General features: G+C 39.7%; 1 protein-coding gene across 1 annotated transcript in view; it reads left to right on the top strand.

The window, feature by feature from the left end:
* cog6 (component of oligomeric golgi complex 6) overlaps positions 1–17,878 on the top strand; it is a 78,250-nt gene that overhangs the window by 40,064 nt on the left and 20,308 nt on the right. The window contains exons 9-14 of the mRNA XM_062060888.1: positions 313–441; positions 8,571–8,662; positions 8,726–8,790; positions 8,862–8,953; positions 10,368–10,485; positions 11,115–11,246. Coding sequence (XP_061916872.1) covers positions 313–441; positions 8,571–8,662; positions 8,726–8,790; positions 8,862–8,953; positions 10,368–10,485; positions 11,115–11,246 — 628 coding nt within the window. The remainder of the gene's footprint in view (positions 1–312; positions 442–8,570; positions 8,663–8,725; positions 8,791–8,861; positions 8,954–10,367; positions 10,486–11,114; positions 11,247–17,878) is intronic.

The following is a 17,878-nucleotide window of genomic DNA, read 5'->3' as shown; positions in this document are numbered from 1 at the left end:
CCAATGCGTTGTTGTTGTTTTTTTTTTTTTTTAAAAGGACCATTCTTCCCTCTCTGTGTGGTCGTGCATCACCGTGTGCAAGGTCACGCTCAGGGCTGCCTCCGAGCGCAGACGGGCCTTCCTGGAATCTCACTTCGGCGCTATCTTGTGTTTAGTCTCACTAAGGGCTCGCCACCGCCGAGTAATGAAAACAAACCCCAGATTTTTCCTCGTGGAAACGCTGCCCCCGAATGCTCGATTCATGCCAGCAGCTTGACCTCAGGGGAAGAAAAAAAACAAAAACAAACGCTGTTAATTTCTCTTCTCCCGCAGGTACACCCTGGATGAGTTCGGGACCGCGCGCAGGAACGCGGTAGTGCGGGGCTTCATTGATGCCCTGGCACGCGGCGGGCCCGGCGGAACCCCCCGCCCTATTGAGATGCACTCCCACGACCCTTTGAGGTACCTTTTTGAGATTGACAAAAGGACATAAACACTCATTACGTTTTTAATAATAATATAAATAGTTCATTGCAACACCATTTATGTGTGCATACTATTCAAGGCATTTATTGTTGCTGTGCTTTTCAGTGCAGTGCAAAACATAACAAGCTGTAATGGAATACAGTGTTCCCTCGTTTAACGCTGGGGTTACGTTCCAAAAAATACACGCTTTAAGTGAAATCCGTGTAGTAGAAGTAGATTTTTTTTCCCGTGTTTTCGTTTATTATATATATATATTTCGTTTACACTGTTTTTTCATTTACAGGATGTTTTTTTTTTCCCCATTTACTGTGCATGTTTTTTCGTTTACAAGTTTTTTTTATTTATTTATTATGTTTTTTTTCGTTTACAGTACTGTACAGTATATGTATGCTCGCATCAAACAATTTTTGAATATGAAGCCACGCTTTTGTAACACGTGGCTTGGCATTGTCTTGCTGAAATAAGCAGGGGCGTCCATGATAATGTTGCTTGGATGGCAACATATGTTGCTCCAAAACCTGTATGTACCTTTCAGCATTAATGGTGCCTTCACAGATGTGTAAGTTACCCATGCCTTGGGCACTAATACACATCCATACCATCACAGATGCTGGTTTTTCAACTTTGCACCTATAATAATCCAGATGGTTCTTTTCCTCTTTGGTCCAGGGGACACGACGTCCACAGTTTCCAAAAACAATTTGAAATGTGTACTCGTCAGACCACAGAACACTTTTCCACTTTGCATCAGTCCATCTTAGATGAGCTCGGGCCCAGCGAAGCCGGCAGCGTTTCTGGGTGTTGTTGATAAATGGCTTTCGCTTTGCATAGTAGAGTTTTAACTTGCACTTAGAGATGTAGCGACCAACTGTAGTTACTGACAGTGGTTTTCTGAAGTATTCCTGAGCCTATGTGGTGATATCCTTTACACACTGATGTTGCTTTTTGATGCAGTACCGCCTGAGGGATCCAAGGTCACGGGCATTCAATGTTGGTGCAGTGATTTCTCCAGATTCTCTGAACCTTTTGATGATATTACAGACCGTAGATGGTGAAATCCCTAAATTCCTTGCAATAGCTCGTTGAGAAATGATGTTCTTAAACTGTTGGACAATTTGCTCACGCATTTGTTGACAAAGTGGTGACCCTCGCCCCATCCTTGTTTTTGAATGACTGAGCATTTCATGGAAGCTGCTTTTATACCCAATCATGGCACCCACCTGTTCCCAATTAGCCTGTTCACCTGTGGGATGTTCCAAATAAGTGTTTGATGAGCATTCCTCAACTTTCTCAGTCTTTTTTGCCACTTGTGCCAGCTTTTTTGAAACTTGTTGCAGGCATCAAATTCCAAATGAGCTAATATTTGCAAAAAATTACGTTTTCTAGTTTGAAAGTTAAGTATCTTGTCTTTGCAGTCCATTCAATTAAATATAGGTTGAAAAGGATTTTCAAATCATTGTTTTTTTGTTTTTATTGACCATTTACGCAACGTGCCAACTTCACTGGTTTTGGGGTTTGTAGATTTAGGACATGGGTTCTTTGCTTTTTCGACATGGGGGCCCTACTTTTTCACTACAGAGGAGCCCGGGGCCCAGTCATATATCAACACTAAATTAGTCATCTTACTCTTGATTTTAATGGTATTCAATAATTATACCTAACGTACTTACAGTTTAACAGAATTAATATGGCCAAATGGTATGAAAGCATGTTTTATCACAAAGATTATTATCAAGGCTTAGGTCAGGCTGATTATGAAAATAAATACTAATCATATATACTGCACTTACTGTATTTACATACATTTATGCTAAAAAATATGAATCTAACTGTACTAAATGTACTAACATGATGCTCTTTAAGAGGTTGTTTAGACGGGAAGTGTTCAAAAGTACAAGGAAGAAGAATTTTGATGAACACCTTGAATCTTATTGAACATTAGAAATAACTTATTTCATTATAGGAATTATAACTAACTTAAAGAAAATAAGTGTTGTGTTCCATCGATGCAAATCGTGTTACAATAGGAGAATAGGAAGTGATCATATATGTCAATAATATCAATGAATTGGAAAAGGGGTTGGATTAAATACGCTTTGCTCCTTTTTGGACATGTGTGAAATGAGAATATGTTAATTGTATGACGTATCATATTGTGACTGCATACTTGTTTGAAATAAACTTAAACCAAACCAACTAAATTCCATCCATCCATCCATTTTCTACCGCTTGTCCCTCTCGGGGTCGCGTAATAATAATATATATGTTTCTTAACTTAACTGTCAATAAAATATAACTTAAGTTAAATGAAAATACTGCTTCACTACTTAAGTCATCATTTTTGTTAGAGATGTCCGATAATATCGGTCTGCCGATATTATCGGCCGATAAATGCGTTAAAATGTAATATCGGAAATTATCGGTATCGTTTTTTTTTTTATCAGTAGTATAGTTGTTTTTTTTAATTTTTTTTGTTTTTGTTTTTTTTTATTAAATCCACATAAAAAACACAAGATACACTTACAATTAGTGCACCAACCCAAAAAGCCCCCCTCCCCCATTCACACTCATTCACACAAAAGGGTTGTTTCTTTCTGTTATTAATATTGTGGTTCCTATATTATATATCAATATATATCAATACAGTCTGCAAGGGATACAGTCCGTAAGCACACATGATTGTGCGTGTTGCTGGTCCACTAATAATACTAACCTTTAACAGTTAATTTTACAAATTTTCATTAATTACTAGTTTCTATGTAACTGTTTTTATATTGTTTTACTTTCTTTTTTTATTCAAGAAAATGTTTTTAATGTATTTATCTTATTTTATTTGATTCATTTTTTTAAAAAGTACCTTATCTTCACCATACCTGGTTGTCCAAATTAGGCATAATGTGTTAATTCCACGACTGTATATATCGGTTGATATCGGTATTGGTAATTAAAGAGTTGGACAATATCGGCATATCGGATATCGGCAAAAAGCCATTATCGGACATCCCTAATTTTTGTGCAAAAAAGGGGTCATATTATGATTTTTTCCCCCCACATTTTAAACACTGCATAAACATGGTGGTTCTTTGGTCAAAATGTTGCATAGATTATGTTTTACAGAACATCTTTAAGCCGCTTTCTGACCGCCTCTTCTTATTTATGTGCCTCCACTTTGACTGTGTCTTCTCTCGGGGTGTCCAAAAACAATTGATTTTCAATTGAATCACGATTCATATTTGTAATGACACTTAATTCATTTTAAAACTAAAAACTTTTATTTTTAATTTTTTTTATTATCTGTCCTGTCCAGCCACTCAGACAAATCATATTGTTGATCTAGATCAGGAGTCACCAACGCCCGTAAGGACCAGATGAGTCGCCCGTTGGCCTGTTCTAAAAATAGCTCAAATAGCAGCACTTACCAGTGAGCTGCCTCTATTTTTTAAATTTTATTTATTTACTAGTGTGACAGTCCTAACTAGTGCGGGTTCTCAGGACCATCCAGGGAAGACATTGTCGTGAGACGGTTTAGACTTCTTTATTATTTCAATCACAGAGTCTTTTGCGTGCTTTTCAGCAGCTGCCTTTTTTCTCACGTGAATGGTTTCCTCCCGTCCGCCGTCTTTCTCCGTCTCCTCCCTTGATGTTCACGTCTCTCACCCTTTTATACGGTCCGAGAGGGTGATTGCACTGTCCACAGCTGCGCGCTCCACGCACCTTATGCTGATTGCGGCGTCGCTCCCAGCGCGCCCCACCTTGCCGCTCGCTCGTCCACGCCTCCTCGCCGCCGTCTTGGAGCGGGCGCCGTCGGTCTGCCGGCCCCGCCTCCCCACAACTAGCAAGCTGGTCTCGCTTTGCTCGACATTTTTAATTTTAAGAGAGACAAAACTCAAATAGAATTTGAAAATCCAAGAAAATATTTTATAGACTTTGTCTTCACTTGTTTAACTAAATTCATTTATTTTTTTTACTTTGCTTCTTATAACTTTCAGAAAGACAATTTTAGAGAAAAAATACAACCTTAAAAATGATTTTAGGATTTTTAAACACATATACCTTTTTACCTTTTAAATTCCTTCCTCTTCTTTCCTGACAATTTAAATCAATGTTCAAGTAAAAAAAAAATTTTATTGTAAAGAATAATAAATACGTTTTAATTTAATTCTTCATTTTAGCTTCTGTTTTTTTCGACGAAGAATATTTGTGAAACATTTCTTCAAACTTATTATGATTAAAATTCAAAAAAATTATTCTGGCAAATCTAGAAAATCTGTAGAATCAAATTTAAATCTTATTTCAAAGTCTTTTGAATTTCTTTTAAAATTTTTGTTCTGGAAAATCTAGAAGAAATAATGATTTGTCTTTGTTAGAAATATAGCTTGGTCCAATTTGTTATATGTTCTAACAAAGTGCAGATTGGATTTTAACCTATTTAAAACATGTCATCAACATTCTTAAATTAATGTTAATCAGGAAAAATTACAAATGATGTTCCATAAATTGTTTTTTTAATTTTTTTAATTTTACATGAGTTATTATTTGTACAAACATGGTGCAAAGTAATTCATGATTTGTTAAAAAATGTTAGTGGCTAGCTAGTTAAATTTGGATATTGTGATTTCACAAGACTGTCTTAGAAGTGATCATTTAAAAATGTTCAATTTGAAAAATGTGCACTTAGAGAAAATATAAAAATAAAGTGTTGCATATTGATGTTTATCTGTTTCTATATATATTTGATGTGAGAAATCATTAAGATGATCAGTTTTTCCACAAAGATAAATATCATTAATTATTAATAATAACATAGAGTTAAAGGTAAATTGAGCAAATTGGCTTTTTCTGGCAATTTATTTAAGTGTGTATCAAACTGGTAGCCCTTCGCATTAATCAGTACCCAAGAAGTAGCTCTTGGTTTCAAAAAGGTTGGTGACCCCTGATCTAGATGATCTATATCTGCTGTACAGAGTTACTTTAGAAAAGAGAAGTGTTGGATACTCTTGCTTCTTTATTTGTATTTGACTTTATTAAATGTTTGGGAAGCATTTTATTAAACAAAACCACTTTTTTTGCAAGTGATTTAAAAATTGATCGGAGCTGTTTATCTTTTTTATGGAGGAATGTAGTTAATCATAGAACTGACACCCAATGTTATTAAAAAAGTGTTGATTTTGAATAGACAATCGGTTTGAATCGAGAATAGATTCTAAATCGAATTGTTAGCCCCAAGAATCGAATCAAGTCGAATCGTGTGGTGCCCAAAGATTCACAGCCCTAGTCTTCCCCCCGTCAGCCATTTTGTAGTTTTTAGCGCTTCCTTAGCGCACGTACTGACAGATATAAATTTGAATTATACGTTACTTTGTATTAGAAATGGCAACAGCTGAGGATGCATGTGCATGTACGAGCCAGTCTGCCCCACAACAGGAGGATAGAGAAAAAGAAGGAACTTATTGGCTACAATGGCGCCCTTCTGGTAAAAATCCACCATATATGGATAATCCGCTGACCTCACACTTGGCAAAAACGTCCCCAAATGGATCGGTGGAGGGTATACTTTGAAGGCCTCTTCAATCCCGCCTACACGACTTCCTACTAGGAAACCGGGCCTGGGGAATCTGTTGTGGGCTCTCCTATTTCTGGGACTGAAGTTACCGAGGTAGTTAAGAAGCGCCTCGGTCGCAGTGCCCCAGGAAGTTCCTTCAGGCTCTGGATGCTGTGGGGCTGTCTTGGTTGGTTGACAAGACTCTGCAGCATTGCCAGGACATCGGGGGCGTTGCCTCTGGATTGGCAGACTGCGGTGGTGGTTCCTCTCTTTTAGAAGGGGAACCAGAGGGTGTGTTCCAACTATCGTGGGATCACACTCCTCAACCTTACCGGTAAGGTCTATTCCGGTGTACTGGAGAGGAGGCTACGCCGGATAGTCAAACCTCAGATTCAGGAGGAGCAGTGTGGTTTTCGTCCTATATACTCTCGGCAGGGTCCTAGAGTGAGCAAGGGAGTTTTCCCAACCAGTCTACATGTGCTTTGAGGACTTGGAGAAGGCATCCAATGCCCTTGACGTGAATCCCTTAGGGGTGATGGACGGCTGGGTAGCGCCTGAAGAGCTGCAGCCTGCCACCATAGCCCCCACTCCCTCCCCTCTGTTGCAAGTCTCGAGATGTTGTAATATGTATAAGTGCTTTGCTATGGAGGTTTTTTCCCACTCCATACTGGGCCCTCTTAGGAGCCCAGTCTGGATTGTGTCATCCTCCCCAGCGTTGACCTTTTTCCCATCTTTTACGGGGCGCCTTGTGGCGACCCATTAGCATTCCTGTTCTGTAACCCTGTACACTGTTGGTTTGTCTAATATTGACAAACTAATCTTCTCAGGATGGCCGGTGGGTTGTGATCAAAGAGTATGGAGTATCGGACCGCCCGATTGTTGCGGTCCCCTCCCTGTATGATCGGTATCAGAGCTTGGTTTGCATTTCCGGCAGTAAGTCGGATCCGTTTCCAGTGAGGGTTGGACTCCGCCAGGGCTGCCCTTTGTCACCAATTCTGTTCTTAACTTTTACGGACAGAATTTCTAGGTGCAATCAGGTCATTAAGGGGATCCGGTTTGGTCGCTGCAGGATTAGGTCTCTGATTGTTACGGATGATGTGGTCCTGCTGGCTTCATCTGACCAGGATGTTCAGCTCTCACTGGATCGGTTCGCAGCCAAGTGTGAAGCGATTGGGATGAGAATCAGCACCTCCAAATCCGAGTTCATGGTTCTTTTCCGGAAAAGGGTGGAGTGCCATCTCCGGGTCGGGGAGGAGATCTTGCCCCAAGTGGAGGAGTTCAAGTACCTAGGAGTCTTGTTCATGAGTGAGGGAAGAGTGGATCGTGAGATCGACTGGTGGATCGGTGCGGCGTCTGCAGTAATGTGGACCCTGCATCAATCCGTGGTGGTGAAGAAGGAGCTGGGACTGAAGGAAAAGCTCTCAATTTACCGGTCGATCTACGTTCCCATCCTCACATACGGTCATGAGCTTTGGGTTATGACCGAAAGGCCAAGATCACGGGTACAAGCGGCCGAAATGAGTTTCCTCCGCCGGGTGGTGGGGCTCTCCCTTAGAGATAGGGTGAGAAGCTCTGTCATCCAGGAGGAGCTCAGGGTAAAGCCGCTACTCCTCCACATCGGGAAAGGAACCAGATAAGGTGGTTCGCGCATCTGGTCAGGATGCCCCTGGACTGCCTCCCTGGGGAGGTGTTTAGGTCTTGTCCGACTGGTATTAGGCCATGGACCCAGGACACGTTGGGGAGATTATGTCTCCTGGCTGGCCTGGGAACGCCTCAGGATCCCCCGGAAGGAGCTAAACGAAGTGGCTCGGGAGAAGGAAGTCTGGGCTCCTCTGCTTTGGCTGCTTCCCCCGCGACCCGACCTCGTATAAGCGGAAGAAGACGGATGAATGGTCCCCAAATGTGTAACATTTTCACACGGCTCGTTTCTCAGAAGTATGAAGGAAGGCAAGATTGTTTTATGAATATGTCCGCCATGCCTCAATGCTTCGATTTCACATTATCTGGACTTACGCCGACCCCAAATACACAGAACAAGTACCAACAGTTAGAAAAAGTTGTTTTTTTTCAGAATAGAGTGCAGCTGGGATTTGCACCATTAAGTTGAGGTTGTCTCCAAATGGCACCCAGCAGACATTGAATGGTTTCATTGGTCCTGGCGCAACACATCCTCCTCCAAACAGACTTTTCTCAGAACCCCGCTCTCGTTCAGTGTCACTAAATGGCCTTCAGTTAGTCGGAGGCATCAGCGCTTCTGGGAACATCCGAGTTGTTTCTCGGTGTCCTGCGTCCTCCTCAAAGCACACACACACACACACACACACACACACACACACACACACACACACACACACACACACACACACACACACACACACACACACACACACACACACACACACACACACACACACACACACACACACACGCGCGTTACGTAACACCCAGCCCCGTGTGAGCGTCTGTCGCAGGCAAACGAGCCCTGATGGCCTATGATCTCGTGCATTAGCGTCCTCCCGTGTGAAAATGAGCCCTGGGTGTAATTCAGGTGTCGCCCCGGCAGATACGCGGGAGACATGTTGGCCTGGCTGCACCAAGCCACCGCCTCTGAGAAGGAACATCTGGAAGCTCTGCTCAAACAAGTGTCCCTGCAGGGTAGGCTCAGGTGATGTTCTGAATGCTTGTGAATGAGTGAAGCATGTCGTGGTCTCCCCGCAGGTGTGGGGGAGAACATGCAGGAGGTGGTCGGACACATCACAGAAGGAGTGTGTCGGCCTCTGAAAGTAGGTGGACAGCAAGTGATGGCAAGATGCTGTCAGGGTCTGACCAAGGTGTGCTTGCATTGATACTGTAGGTGCGCATAGAGCAGGTGATTGTGGCAGAGCCGGGAGCAGTGCTGCTCTACAAGTTGTCCAACCTGCTCAAGTTCTACCATCACACCATCAGGTAGTCATCTTCCTCCCCTCCTCCCTCTGCTTTTTCCTCTACCTTTTCTTTTTCCTCTTCCTCTTCTATTTCACTTTCTTCTTCAACTTCTTGTTCTTGTTATTCTTATTCTACTTTTTCTTTTTCTTCACTTCTTCTTCTTCCTCTTCTTGTTTTTCTTCACTTCTTCTTCTTCTTGTTGTTATTCTTCTATTTCACTTTCTTCTTCACCTTCTTCCTCTTCCTCTTCTACTTTGTCTTCTATTTCACTTTCTTCACCCTCTTACTCTTCTTCTTCTTCTTCTTCTTCTTCCTCCTCTTCCTCTTCTTCTTCTTCTTGTTCTTCAATTTTACTTTCTTCTTCCTCTTCCTCTTCTTGTTTTTCTTCTTCATCTTCTTCTTCTTGTTTTTCTTCACTTTCTTCTTCTTGTTTTTCCTTCACCTTCATCATCTTCTTCTTCCTCTTCCACTTTCTTCTTCTTCTTCTTTTTCACCGTCTCCTTCTTCACATTGTTCTTCTTGTACTTGTTCTTCTACTTCTTCACAATCTCCTTCTTCTTCACTGTCTCCTCCTATTTCTTCTTCTTCTTCTTCTTTTCACCGTGTCCTTATTTTCCTGTTCTTCACTTTTATTCTCTTATTCTTCAACTCTTCACCTTCTTCATCACTTTCTTATCCATCTTCTTCTTCTTCTTCCTGTTCTTGTTATTCTTCTTCTTGTTCTTTTTCTATTTCACTTACTTCTTCACCTTTTTCTTCTTCCTCTGTATCGTCTCCTTCTTCATCACCATCTTCTTCTTATTATTCTTTTCACCATCTCCTTCTTTTTCCTTTCTTTCAATTTTATTCTCTTATTCTTCAACACTTAACCTTCTTCATCACTTTCTTATCCATTTTATTCTTCCTCTTCCTGTTTTTGTTATTCTTGTTATTCTTCTTCTACTTCTTGTTCTTCTTCTATTTCACTTACTTCTTCACCTTCTTCTTCTTCCTCTGTATCGTCTCCTTCTTCATCACCGTCTTCTTCTTCTTATTATTATTCTTTTCACCATCTCCTTCTTTTTCCTCTTCTTCAATTTTTATTCTCTTCTTCTTCAACACTTCATCACTTTCTTCATCACTTTCTTATCCATCTTCATCTTCTTCCTCTTCCTTGTTCTTGTTGTTGTTCTTGTGTTTCTTCTACTTCTTGTTCTTCTTCTAATTCACTTTCTTCTTCACCTTCTTCCTCTTCTTCTTCTCCTTTTTCTTGTTCTTGTTCTTCACCTTCTTCTTCTCCTTCTTCTTGTTATTGTTCTTGTTATTCTTCTTCTTCTTCACGTTGTTCTTCTTCTTCTTTACGTTCTTCTTCTTCTTTACGTTCTTCTTCTTCACGTTCTTCTTCCTCACCTTCACGAAGCAATGTCCATAGAGTGTCCGCGGTCTGCTTTTGCAGCTCCATCGTGGGGACCAGCGTGGGCTCTTTGCTCATGACCATGGAGGAGATGCACATCCTCAGCAAAAAGATGTTCTTCAACAGCCTGAGCCTTCATGCAAGTAGACTCATGGACAAGGTAGAGTAGACGCATCTTTATTCATCCTCCTGAAGGGCAACTCAATTTATAGGCGTTACAGTGGAACATAGTGGTCCACATTCTTTGGAAATGGGAATATTCCTGGTCCTTCTTGTCTGGGCTTCCATGGTAAAACTTGTTGAATGATCTTTCAAAAGGTCCCACCGGCAGCAAGTGTATGTTTGAACCTCTTAAAAACATGAAAGTCTCCTCCCTAAAAAAAAACCCCAGCAGACTTCTGAGTATTTTGTTGAATTGGAGTCCCAGTACACCCGGCACAAGCTCTGCTTCCATGTAACGATCGGCCCGGGTCAGGATCGATAGCCGTTGCACCAATGATCCCAGTAGCCTGCTGCTAATCCAATTGAAGGCCCTCTGGGTTTCGGTGTCAATTCCAGCTAATGCCGGGAACACGGCCTTCATGTAATTATTTCTATTAGAGGCACAAAAGATGGCGACCTGCTCTCTTTGTGTGTGTGTGTGTGTCCTTGGGAGAATTACATCAGAACCCTTTTTATTAAAAGCGCGACTGACTCAGGACAAATGTTATTTCATTTTATGATGATGAATTATTAACCGAGTCAAAGTAAAGGCAATGTGCTTGTTCCATGTCCAATTCTGCTGCTCAGGTAGAGCTCCCGCCTCCTGACCTGGGACCCACGTCTTCCCTCACCATGACGCTGTCCCTCCTCAGGGAGGTTCTGGCCTCTCATGACTCCTCCGTGGTTCCCGTGGGAGCGCGGCAGGCGGACTTTGCCCAGGTAAACACCCGTGTACAGGAAGTATTGTTCATGGGTGTGAATCTTTGGGCACCTAACGAATCGATCCCTGTCCAATTCCTGGGCTGACAATTGGGTTCAGAATGGACTCTCGATTCAAACCGGTATAATTATTATAATGAAAGTTTTTAAAAACAGGTCACAGGTTAGAAAGCGCCTTCTGGCTGCATGGTGATTGCCTCAAAACATACAGTGGAACCTCGATTTACAAACTTAATTGATTCTTGGTTTGTAAATACAAAAGTTTGTATAGTGAAGCATAGTTCCCCATAGGAAACAATTAATAATTATTTCTGGCCTCAACAAAAGTCCTTATTTTTAGTAAAAGAGTGCAGACTTAGAAGACACTACAGTATAATGTATATATGCTTATGTCAGACAAACATAACAAGGAGGTTGCTCAAAAATGTTAATTATGTCTTCTTATTCATATACTTTTTCAAATTTTCTTGTAATGGAATTTTAAATAAAAAAATTCCATCTAATATACCGAAAATATGGTCTGATTACAAGAACATTTTTAAAAGTATAGAACAAGGAGGTAATAGATCCACAATCTCTTTAATATCAAACTAACCCAATAACAACGGCAAGCTGAAGTGTCAACGTGCGCACACACAAAAGTCCCTTTTGGTGATCTTAAAAACGTTAACAACAATGTTGCTTAAAAAAAAAAAAAAAGGTTAAAAAGTGAAATCCTTTTTACCTTGCTGTCGGCAAACGGCAGTCGATGACCGCAGAGAAGAGCCGGGCGGTAGAGAGAGGAGGGGGGCAGGTAGGAGGGGTCGTGTGTGTGTCGGTTCTCTCTCCTCTATACTTTTATCAGTCAGACCGACAACAGACCGAGTAATGGACTGCGTGAACAGGATGTAACCTTGGGGTCTGCGCCTCTCCAAAATGGCTGTCCCTGTGTGTATTGTGTGTAATGGCCGTGCCTTAAGGCTTCCAGCGGCACACAAATAAATGAATGAATGAAACGTCCGTACACCGAGACAGGGTTCGCACTCAGTGGCATATTTTGCTCTATCGAAGATGGGGGTGTCAAACTCATTTTAGCTCAAGGGCCGCATGGAAGAAAATCTATTCCCACGCGGGCCGGACTGGTAAAATCATGGCATAATGACTTCAAAATAAAGGCCACTTCAAAATGTTTTTCTTTGTCTTTGGCCAGAAAGAGAACCACATTCTGAAAATTTACATATTATAAATATTACTCTTGGCAAAACATTTCAAGTTAGTTGAAAATTCTAAAGAAAAAAATTGTTGTAGTTTCAAAAACCCCATGAAGAACACAATTTTTTTTTTTTCATTTATTTATTTATTTCAGGCAATAACATTAAAAAAATACAAAGTTGACAACACATAATATAAATTAATAAAGTGCAAAAGGTATTGTATAGTATGTAATGCATGAACAATGAACTTAGACTTTGTATCAGTGTATTTACAAAGCCATTAAACTTTAAGCACTTCCTGTTCAGCATTCTCATGTTGGCAGTTCATTAAAGACGTGTTTGGAAAAGCAACCGAGTGTTGCCACAACACATTCATTTAGCATCATTCAAATATTACAATTATAATAAAAACAGAAGAATTATCAAAATAACACCATAGCCTAGATCAAGGGAACATAACTATAAAGTTAACCAATGTGAACATGGTCTATTTAAGCATACAATAAAATAGAACAATCACAACAAATGTAGAAACACACTTTTTTTACAATGAAGTTCAGGGTGGGCATCGTGCATTCCACCAATTGCAAGCACTAAATGGAACTCTAACTACAAAGATGACGTAAGTCTTTACATCTTACCGTTTCGTTATTTATACGTTGAGTGGATAATTTACCGTAATTTCCGCACTATAAGCCGCACCTGACTATAAGCCGCACCAGCTAAATTTGGGGGAAAATACAGATTGCTCCATATATAAGCCGCACCCGATTATAAGCCGCAGGGTTTTGATGTGTAATTACCGTAGTATATAGGGGTTCCTGCTACCACGGAGGGGATTGTCGGGACAGAGATGACTGTTTGGGAACGCAAAGCGTCCCATTTATTAACAATAAATCTTTCAATCATTCAATCAAACTTTCACATCTTTGACATGACAATAATACAACGGTGCAAAGTAATACAAAGTGCTCGCCTGTACGTTATCAAAATAACCAGCCTACCGGTATATGAAAAGTCAGTCTTTAATCATTGTGTCATCGTCTTCCTCCTGCGTACTAAAACCACCGAAATCATCTTCGTCGGTGTCGGAGAAGAACAGGTCCAAAATGGCGTTGTCAGCCACTCTCTCTCCTTTGTTCTCGCTCTCAAATCCTTCCTCTTCGTCAGTGGAATCAACGGCTCCGGCTTTGTCAGCCGTTACGCCGTCCTCTTCATCATCACGACGCAGCAGTCCAGCTTTTCGAAAGCCATTGATGATCGTGGATGTTTTTTTGTCTTTTTGCATTGAATCAGTTCTTCATGCTGCCGTCTCCAACTGTTGTAACTTATGGGTTATATAGTTCATGTGTGATGATCATTCATGATTTGCATGTTTGATTTAATTGCTGATAAATTGATCTATTATTATTTACAGCTAAAAAGAGTAAAAAGGGAATTGATTTGATTTATACATGTATTTGATATTGATTATTTGAGAGACACTGAATTGAGTTGTTTCTACTCAATAGACCAACAAAGGGTTAACTAAAAGACTGCATGTTCCACAATGCATTGCGGCAAAACCGGATGTTAGAAAGACCGGGAGCAGGTGCATTGTGGTTGTTGAGATGAGAATTACGAGCCTACGGGTGATGAATGAATAACAGATAACAAGTTATAAGGATCGTTTTGTACCGTTTGTATCCCCATTTTTTTCTTATATAAAGTACTTCTTTATTACACATTTCGACATCCTGTCCAATACTTTGATCGTAGTTAATCTACACCAGGGGTCACCAACGCGGTGCCCGCGGGCACCAGGTCGCCCGTAAGGACCAGACGAGTCGCCCGCGGGCCTGTTCTAAAAAAAAAAAAAAAAAAAAAAAAATTTAAAATTAAATCTACATAGAAAAAACACAAGATACACTTTCAATCAGTGCATCAACCCAAACAACCTCCCCCATGCACACTCATCCACACCCACTCACACAAAAGGGGTTATTTCTTTCTGCTACCAATATTCTGGTTCCCACAACATAGACAACACATCTGCAAGGGACACAGTCCCTGAAGCACACATGATTGTATAGGCTGCTGGTCCACTAACATTTTCATTAATTACTATTTTTTATGTAATTATTTTTATATTGTTTTACTTTCTTTTTTATCCAAGAAAATGTTTTTTATTTATTTATCTTATTTTATTTTATTTTTTAAAAAAGGGCCTTATCTTCAACAGACCAGGTTGTCAATGAAATTAGATTTGTTTAAAGGGTTTTTTAAAGCAGGCCCAGTCCAGATAATGTCCAAGTCGGACTCAGCAACACACACCTTCATTTATGTACACAGAAAAAAATTAGGGAACACAACAGATTGCATATAATTTATAAACAAAATTACATTTTCAAAATAAGCATTTATGTACAGTCCAGATTATGTCCAGGTCACTCAAATTAGGGAACACAACAACAGATATCATATAATCTATAAACATAATTATACTTTCAAAATAAGCCTTTGAGGACTTCTCATCTTTTTTTTTACTGTTTTTTGGCATCATTATCGTTTTCAACCATGTAACTTTCTAAAGTTAGAAAATACTGAATAAATGTTTTAAAGAAAGTAATACTAAGTGAATATCTGTTTTTGGCCTTAAAAATAAACATTTTACCGAGTACTATAATTAAATTGACTAAATCATGATTGTCAATGAACTCTCCTAAAATAACAGAAACCACATTAAGCTTCATAAACAAACCAATCCTTAAACACATTTTTTCAACTTCCACCCAAAACAAAGACACAATATGACAATACCAAAACAAATGCAGGGTGGATTCAGGCTCCTGACAACAAAATCGGCAATCATCTGACTCTGTCATATTCCATAATTTTAACATTTTCCCTGTGGGTAAGAAGTTATAAATAATTTTAATTTGAAAATAACGATTTTGCACATCGATAGTGGTTTTATAGATTAGTTTGAATATGGCATCCCATGGCAACGGGCAGTCAAAAAAGTCCTCCCATTTTCCATTTGTGTTGTATGAGGCAGCCTTCAAAGATTTCTTTATTAAATAAAAATTATATATTTTTCCATTTATTTTAGTTCCTTTTTGCCAACTAGAATTTCTTATTAGAGGTTTACAAACTAATAATTTAGTAGTTCCATAATTAATTATTTGTTTACATCTTTTCCCAATTACTCCAGTTAGTTGATAAAATGAAAAGCTTGAGCAAGCATCACCATACATAGCTCTAAATTCATCATACTTCATAATTTTACCATTCTCATTGATAATATCATTGACAAAAATGATTCCTCTTTCAAACATAGTTTTCCAAAAGAAAGGCTTTCCATTTATTACAATATTAGAGTTCATCCATATTAACTGCTGCAAAATATCGTCTCTTTTTTCTGGCACATAAAATTGAAAACACCACTATGAGTGGATTGTTTCCTTTATGAACCCCGCCATGTTTCCCAGCAGACTCTCTGGGAGGGGATCACTTGTAAAAAAGGATACAATTTCTTTTGATACAGTACATGTTTTTTGTCCAACAGGACATTTGTGTACCACTCAATGTTTAAATACATCTTTGGAACAATTGATGCTTTTGAAGACAGACACATTTTATTGAATAAACATTTGGGAGAAAAATGTGTGTGTTTAAAAATTCAGTTTGTTAAATGACAGTGTTTTAAAATGCAGTGTAAAAAATCAGAGCAGGAAAAAAATCTCTCGTCTGGTCCTTACGGGCGACCTGGTGCCCGCGGGCACCGCGTTGGTGACCCCTGGCCTAGATCTTCCAGATTTTCTGGGACAACAACACCAAGTATGTTAACTGGTCCATCTGTCCACAAAACAGGCACTTTACATTCCATTCGAAAGGACGTTCCCTTTAGATTTCCGATCCTTAACATTTTACATTTATCATAATTAAGCTTAAGGCCAGATTGCTGTGAAAATATGTCCAAAAGATTAAGAAGGTGCCGCAAACAATGAGGAAAAATCTTATCTTTGTGAATCAGCCTTTTCTGACATGAACTTCATCAAGAACAAACACAGAACACGCCTCACTGATGCACATCTGCAAGACTCACTCAGAGTTGCAGTGTCAAGTTACACACCAGAGTACAACACACTAGTTAACAGCATGCGATGCCAGGCTTCCCACTAACTGACAAAGAAACAGATAACAGATTTGGTGTCCAGTTCAAAGTGTGACATGATTTAAAAATTTGAGAGTTGACTTTTGTATTTTACATGAGTTATTATTTGTACAAACATGGTACAAAGTAATTCATGATTTGTTAAAAAATGTTAGTGGCTAGCTAGTTAAAATGGGATATTGTGATTTCACAAGACTGTCTTAGAAGTGATCATTTGAAAATGTTCAATTTGAAAAATGTGCACTTAGAGAAAATATAAAAACAAAGTGTTGCATATTGATATTTATCTGTTTCTATATATATTTATTGTGAGAAATCATTAAGATGATCAGTGTTTCCACAAAGATAAATATCATTAATTATTAATAATAACAGAGTTAAAGGTAAATTGAGCAAATTGGCTACTTCTGGCAATTTATTTAAGTGTGTATCTAACTGGTAGCCCTTCGCATTAATCACTACCCAAGAAGTAGCCCTTGGTTTCAAAAAGGTTGGTGACCCCTGATCTACACCAACGTCTCACCATTGATTCATTGATGTCAAGGGTACGTGCAGCAGCTCTATTTCCTTCTTTGACAGCCGGATCGATTGCCTTTAACTTAAAAGCAGCATCATATGCACTTCTCCGTTTGTTTTCCATATTGAGGGTGTTTGCATGAAAACTTCCTTCGCGCAAACTGTGCGCGCCCCTGGTTATCGTAAGCCGTAAAAAAAAAGCCGTAAAAAAGCCGCACCGTCGTAAAAGCCGCAGGGACCAAAATGAGGGGAAAAAGTAGCGGCTTATAGCCCGAAAATTACGGTAAATGAAAGAAAGTATTGTGCATCGCTTCAGCATCAGCCTGTCGCCATCTGCTGCCAGCCACAATAGGAGCAGCTGATCGCTTGCACCTGCGCTGATTGGAGTAGCGGCAGCCAATCCAGACACGTCATCTTTAAAGTGTGATGTGGGTTACACTTGAATTCCTATTGCGACATCCAGTGGACACATTTAGAACAGCGGTTTCTTTCATTTAAAAAAATTCCAGCTCATTTTTATACTTAGTGAACTCATCTTGCGGCCTGCGGGCCAGAAGTTTGACACCCCTGATCTAAAAGTTTGTCAATTGAAAAGTTTGTAAATCGGGGTTCCACTGTATTTCTAAACATTGAGTCTTATAAGAATATCTTTTTTGACAATTATGAATCGGTTTGGAATGGGAGTGAAGAAGAATCGAGCTTCGGATGTGAATAGATTTTTTGTGCCCCCCTAGTGTTCTCCAGTGAACAAGCTGCATGACGATGTG

Source organism: Entelurus aequoreus, linkage group LG10 (genome assembly GCF_033978785.1).
Source record: "Entelurus aequoreus isolate RoL-2023_Sb linkage group LG10, RoL_Eaeq_v1.1, whole genome shotgun sequence".
NCBI classification, from domain to species: Eukaryota; Metazoa; Chordata; class Actinopteri; order Syngnathiformes; family Syngnathidae; genus Entelurus; species Entelurus aequoreus.
The sequence above is the reverse complement of the archived record's forward strand: the minus strand, read 5'-3'. Positions and strand labels throughout refer to the sequence as shown.